Source organism: Crocodylus porosus, unplaced genomic scaffold (genome assembly GCF_001723895.1).
Source record: "Crocodylus porosus isolate Cpor-Errol unplaced genomic scaffold, CroPor_comp1, whole genome shotgun sequence".
Lineage (NCBI taxonomy): Eukaryota > Metazoa > Chordata > Crocodylia > Crocodylidae > Crocodylus > Crocodylus porosus.
Genome location: NW_017728886.1, coordinates 30,202,694 through 30,210,081, shown reverse-complemented (window position 1 = coordinate 30,210,081; position 7,388 = coordinate 30,202,694). Strand labels below are relative to the sequence as shown.

At 38.8% G+C, this 7,388-nt stretch overlaps 1 protein-coding gene across 1 annotated transcript in view; it reads right to left on the bottom strand.

Annotated features, from left to right (window-relative positions):
- The window catches only part of PRTFDC1 (phosphoribosyl transferase domain containing 1), a 65,347-nt gene that overhangs the window by 48,790 nt on the left and 9,169 nt on the right, over nt 1–7,388 (bottom strand). The window contains exon 3 of the mRNA XM_019531935.1: nt 6,324–6,507. Within this exon, the coding sequence (XP_019387480.1) occupies nt 6,324–6,507 (184 nt within the window). The remainder of the gene's footprint in view (nt 1–6,323; nt 6,508–7,388) is intronic.

The window sequence follows — 7,388 nt, the reverse complement described above, 5'->3', positions numbered from 1 at the left end:
TCTGGGCGCCGCACTTCAGGAGGGATGTGGACAACATGGAGAGGGTCCAGAGGAGGGCCACTTGCATGATTGGGGGCAGCAGGGCAGGCCCTACGAGGAGTGGCTAAGGGACCTGAATCTGTTCAGCCTCCACAAGAGAAAGCTGAGGGGGGATCTACAAACTAGTCAGAGGGGACCAGCAGGCATTGGGGAAGTCCCTGTTCCTCCAAGCACTACCAGGAGTTACAAGAAATAACAGTCACAAGCTGGCAGACGGTAGGTTTAGGCTAGATATCAGGAGGCGCTACTTCACGGTCAGGGCGGCTAGGATCTGGAACCAACTTCCAAGCAAAGTGGTGCTGGCTCCTACCGTGGGGGTCTTTAAGAGGAGGCTAGATGAACACCTTGCTGGGGTCATTTGACCCCAATACCTTTTCCTGCCATGGCAAGGGGTTGGACTTGATGATCTACTCAGGTCCTTCCGACCCTACCAACTACAACACTATAAAAATCAATTTGGGGAAATTAAAGGGCCCTATGATTCGATTCAGATTCGGAGATTTGGCCACTGAATTGAGCCGAATCTCCACCGAATCGAATCAGGGACTGAAACTTTGCACAACACTACCTTCTACGTTCTCATTCAACCTTCTCTTTCATTATAGATTACTCTATTTGTCATTTTGGATAGACTCTAACTAAAAGAGGCTCTTCTTAATATTTAAAGTTACTCAAACCACACCAAAACAATAGCTAACTTTAATCTCACTGTCCTGCCCAGCCTGCTCTGTATCCTCCTTCTCTGCATGTTAGAGAGTTTTGTGATCATCCAACCACTTAACTTCCTTTTTTGTTTTGCCTTCAAGTATTGAGTATACAGTCTATTCCTGCTGTTTCAGCTTTCTCTTCTCCAGTTTGTATTCCAAACTCACTTACCTTTGTTTTAGCTTCTCCTGCATCACGAAAACTCTCAATCTCTTCTGCTCTCTTTTCCACTTCCCCAGTGTCAATTGCCCCTTGGATTCTATCTTTAGTTCCTTCCTCTCTTCCCATTACATTGTTTCTCTGGTCACATTTTTCATTCTTATGGTGTAAGCTGCTGACTTCAAAATCTGCCCTCACCTATATTTTTCTTCTGCCTGTTCAGTCTCACATCTCTTGACAGCTCTTGAATGTTTTATTATCACTGAAAACTCAGTGCGGTGAAACTAAATTGATTTTTTTTCTTCCAGCGCAACCTTTCCGATCACAAACATCAATTCCACTCTCCTATATCCAGGTGTAGTATGATACTCAAATCTCCTCTCAAATTCTCCTCCATATCTATGCTGATATATAATTTCATTTGCTCTGATCTTACAATGCTTCAAAGATCCACTATGTCTGCTCCTAATTAATGCATAAAGCCTTCTAGCTCTATGAATTCCACACCACTTGCCACACTGTTCTCCAATCCACCCAAAATGCTAATGTCAAATTCCTCTCTCTTCATCCTATTGTGAAGACCTGCTTCCCCTTGTTCTTTGCTGGCATCAGGTTCAAGCTCCTGTTCCTCACTTACAAGACTCTAAATGTCCCTTTCACATCTCTGTCGGCTCTAAGACCCACTTTTTCTAACTCACACTTTCTGTAATGACATGGAAGAAATTATCCCTTGTATTTAAAAGGAAAGAGTCACAAAACAGGCTCTATTCAAATTCCTACTGAACAGTCTTCTTAAAATAAACCTTTCAACCACAATAACCAAAATCAAGATATTAATAAAAAGAGAGAGAGAAATACACAAAGTATTTTAAATCACCTTTAAGTCCAAAAGAAACTGTACTCCAAGGAGCTGTAGCCCCCTCTTATTGCTTACTGTTACCTTCCTGTGGTGGCTACCATTCCACTTTCTCAATCACCATATTCTCTTTTTATAATTTTTTTAACCTCTTTTCCATTTGGCTTCCAATAAATTTGATCTGTTCCATGTTAGTGTCTAATTAGGATTGATTTGCAAAGATGTTAAATATGGCAGTTTTTCTTCTCTGAGTTTGGCAGGACTTGTGGTGCTCAGCACCTCCCATTATAAGACAATGAACCATTGTAAAAATTTGACAAATATGTTTTTACTTAGCAGGAAGACTTCAAAATGCCAGCTATAATAAGGCAATCCTTTCTCCTTGGTTAACGGTACGGCTCAGATATTTTTACCTATTTTTTTTACATTTTACCTATTAGATGCCCAAGTACAATCCTATTTCACTTTCTTCAAATCGCTGAAAAACTATTAACACCCTCTATTTTTGTTGCATGTTATCACCTTAGGCTGAAAGCTAAGTCACAAAAAACCGTGGGGTAGGGAAAACCCCATTCATGTTTCCTCAGGGATTTAAACAAGGTGGAAAAAGATCATACTGAGGCACTTAGGTGCCTAGTAAAATAAGATTTGGCTCCATATTTCTGCATTTGCAATTTTAATTTTCTGCTTACATATGGGTGCTTGCCAAAGCTATTCCTACACTGGTCAGGATCTAAACCTAATATTTTTCTTTCTGTGTTGTACATATAAGCCAATAAATCTCTTCTTTAGTACAGTAACATCATTTTTACTATCTGGCAAAAATGTCAAATACCATAGCCTCTTGTAGCAAATAGCGTTAAATACATAGACTACCCAGTTTATTTTTGGAGCAAGTAAAATATACTTTTAGCCAAAATCTGAATTTCAGTTCTTAACTGTGTCAATAAGTGCATCACAGAAGAGGTCAGAACGAGAACCACTTTTTAAAAAAAATAAGTTCTAGCACACCACTAGCTTGAGTTAAAATGTCCCCAGTTAGATTCTGTTTTGTTTCTTATACTCAGTGCTTTAATTAAAAATTGTTCTCTTCCTTATGTAACTATAATGCATCTTCCAATGGCATACATCAAAATATGGGCTTTTCTAATGACTCTGAACTGGAGCACAATCAAGATTTTCACTCCACACAAGATAACAATTTGGGTCTAAATTAGTGAGTGATGAGAGCCCATTTTTGCTATGTAATTGAAGTGAAAACTCTCCTTTCCACTTATATTTTCTAAAATGACTAACCTTTTGGTACAGACTGTTGAAGTTAGAACAAGACAACTCAAAACCCCACCGATATTTAGAGGAGCAGGAAAAGGTTGCTGGATTTGGGCAACTGGAGAGAGAAAAGGACACAGCTGAAGAAAGTGTAGTGACAGCAGCATGGCTCCCTTGAGGAGAGAAAGAAGAAACAGTTAGTGAAGAAATGCTAAAAGAACAAAAGGTAAATTAAATGAAAAGAAAAGCAGCTGGGAAGTGAGACAGGTAGAAAAGAAAAAGGAACAGAGTGAAGTAAAACACCAACAGAAAGTAGAATGGAAGATGTGCAAAGCAGGAAAGTGGAAGTGGAAGAAATGCAGACAAAAAACCTAAATATGTTTACTTTTTGCAGTCATATTTCTTATTGCAGATATATGAAACTCACTAGAGCCCTGGATTGGATCTAGACCATGGGGTTCACTCAGGGCTGGATCCAGCTTGGGGGGTGAGGGCTGCCACGGTGGAAAGCACAGCAACAAGGGTTCCAGTGACAGTGTTGAGTCCGGCAACGGCAGCAAGCCACGCTTGCCACTGATGGCCATTTTCAGCGGGGACAAAAGGCCCCAGACTCTGTGGCAGGCTGTGCCCCCACCCCTAACTTACGTGGCTTGATAACCCTTACCTTACTGCAAAGATGGACTGATGTGGTTGACATATTTATTATATTTTATTTCAACGTAAGCATTATTTTTCTCTCTAAAATATAGAATTCTTACCTCTAAAGAAGGAATTCATTAATTCTGGTGAGGAATAAACAGTTGGAGATACTACTATATAGAAGTAGGTAAGTTTTCACTGATTTGGGATTTGATTTTGAGTTCCAGTCGTGACTGGAAAGGCAGGGGACTGGATCATTCAGCTTTTAAGGGCTAGTTTCTCACTTAAACATTTTGATCATTGCTGAATCTTACAAGGCTGTGATCTCATATTTTATAGGACCCAATTTTGCTCGTAATTGGCTGGAAAACATCCAAATGATAACCAGAAACCCAAATGGACCATAGGAAATGGTACTGGAGATTCAGTATATGACATTCTTGCCTATGAATCACCAAACCAATGCTCTAACATTATTACTGTTGTATAAAGACAGTATTAGACACAGTCCAAAAACATTACCATTGTATTGAAGCCTTTACAATTAAATGATTTATTATCTAAGAATGGTGTTGGCACTAGTGTAAGAGGGTGTCTTCTTCCAGCTGAGGTGTGAAACCAAGGTTCTTCACATTCAAAGGACACTAAATATACAGCACTGATATTCTCACCCACACCCCCAACCCAAGGGTATTAACCCAGGTGGTCTGGCCAAATTTCAAATTCAATAATTACATTCTTCTACCAAAATTTCCACTGCAGTATGAACTAGATACTGTATTTTTTACTTCCTATCCTGAACCATTATGTGGTGATGCTGTAGTTTTTATGTTTGCAGTGATGTTTTTGCCTTTAGTATCCTTCACTGGCTCCTGGTTCACACTGCTAATCAGATCTAGCTTGTCTCAGAAGACAAAGGATAACTGCAAAGGACTGAGATACCTTTCTCCTAAATGAAGGGCAACAAAAAGGCACATGGCACAAGCAAGTGCATCTCTAAAGCAACAACTAATTTAAACAATCTAATATTTCCGTAATATAAGTAAATAATGATCTTGAAATTTCACTTCTACTTTCTAGGTGCTTGTATATCAGACAAGCGTCTCTTTCCCCACTTCTGTTCACTAATTCTTAGACTTTATGCAATGGTGAAATCTTTGTGCAGTAAATGTGCTTTATATCCCAAATCAGTTCTCAGTACCAAGTCCCTGGGCAGAACTCTAATGGCAAAAGTTTTCACACGTGTGGAATCAGTACTCTACTGTAGTAAGAATGCAAGCTGCATTTGGAAGGTCAGGAATAAGGATGATGCCAATGGATCTGAAGCAATGCAGCTCCACCAACTGTTCCACATGGAATGAAGGCGTAAGTGCTACGGAAGTTACCAAAACCTTGATGCTGCATTAATGGTCCCAGAGTAGCTTTATTGCCATACTTCAGTTGGAGGCAAAAGCATTCTAACACCCTGTTCACTCATTCTTCAGTATGTTGCCCTGGCCATTATATAGACCATAGTATTTCTAAGACTTAGTCCATCACGAACCACAACTTGTAAGACAGAATTCAAGTATGTGACCCAGGAAAATGAAAACTGTTACCATGACCTACAAAGAGATGGCTCCAAATAGCTCATCCCACTAGCATTACCACTCTGAAATCAATGGACCACTATTACGTAACACATAGGCCAGTTCACGGTGGCTCTGGCCTCCTGTATGAAGGCTGGATGTGGTTCAGCATCTTATTTAATTTTATTGCAAAGTAATAACATCATGTAATGGTATGGTTTGCCATATATTTTTGATGACACATTGAATAAAACATCCCAGTAATTTTTCCGGGCTTCAATTAAAGACAACATTTGAAAAATATTCACAATAAGCAACAGATTTGTTATCTTTCAGTTTAACAACACAATTATCAGAGATGGTGAGAAATGAAAAAATGATAGATAAGCTTCACAGAACAGTTCACCTTTTTTAGAAAATCAACACAATACATTGATAGATTATAAAACCCAACACTCAGTTCAGTTTCTACTTATAGATACAAGGATAGTAAAAAAAAAAATCTTTAGGTTGTTTCATATTTATCAGAGTAGAAAGAAGGGAATTTGTACAAAAGCATGCACTGCAATGCTAATGACTTTTAAAAGTGCCCGGAGCTCTGACGCATGCATTTGTATAAATGGCGAAATGTGCATCAGTGCTGAGAAAATGGTGGTGGCACGTTTTTGAACTAAAACACATCTAAGGTGTTTTAGTTCAAAAGTGCACTGCTGCCATTTTCTGCATTCTGATATGCATTTTGCCTTTTATAAAAATGCATGCAACGCACAGCTGCATGCTAGCTCACATGCTTCACAGACTCGATTAATAGAGTCTGCTCCAATGTACTGGATTTCTGGCGTGTCAGAGCAGACAAAGGTATGTGTATAAATGCCAGAACTGACTATGATCACATCTTTCTTATGTTATTTGGGAAAAAATAAAATACTTTGGAAGTAAAAGAAAAATATTTTTAAATTGATACCTTTTGTAGATGCATTACATAAAATGTGTTTTTTTAAAGTTTTCCCATCTACAAACCAATCCTTTATTCCTAGAATCAAACCACTACTTAATAAAACATTTATATAACTAAATTGTTGACTTACATGGTAACTCTTCAGTCTAACAAAATCAACTTTCATGGAGATGAACCGTTCTGAATTTCTACTGAGATTCTTAATGTGCTCTACAAGGTCAGCACAGAACTTGTAGCCACCTTTAAGGACGCAAAGAACCACAATGTCATTGTCTCCAATGTCTTGGGTGATGTCTTTGGCCAGGCGCTCTGTCCTGAAGTAAAAATTAAGGATAAGCATAACATAATATGTAGATTCTCCAGCATAATATACTTTTAATGTAGTTACACAAAAATTAACTCAGGCAAAATTTATCTAAAGCCCATGCCCAAAATTTATCTATAAGCCAAGTTCTAAGTGATTTCAGCAGGCCACAAAGAGGGTGTTATAAGAAAGAATACACATATACACATACAGTGAGGATGCTCCAATGCTCTGCAATTACAGCATGTTGGATTAGACTCAATTAATTGAATCTGCTGGAGCATGGTAATTCCCACAGTCTAGCAGACTCCAATATCATGTGGATCAGCATCCCCACATTGACAAATGATGGCAAGGGTGCTTTAATTAAAGCTCATTCAACAAGCTTTATTCAAAGTTCCCTCACTGCAATTTTTCAATGCAGACACACTGATATACATAATACTCCGGGTGCTTTAATTAGAGCAGCGCTGAGCCGCTCTAATTAAAGCACCCACTCACTCCCATTCCTGGAGCACATGTATAAATGCCCAATCTGATCAGTCATTGCAAGATTCTAAATGCATATAATCACACAGGCTAGGACTTCTCATTAGACATATTCCTCTAATTATATAAAGAGAAAAAGATTCAGCAATACATACATATGTCATAAAGGAATTGGAAAGACTTTCAGGGTGACCAACAAACTTGGCCTTACACTATCTCATTAGACAATAATTGAAAGTATTTCCACCATCACACCTTTTCATGCTAATTGCTACCTAACAGTTATTGGTTAAAAAATGCTATATAAAGGGGGGGGGGGGGCAGTGCACACATCTTCAGGAGGCCTCAAATGCCTCTACACAAACACTCGTAGTATGGGAAACAAGCAGGAGGAACTTACCC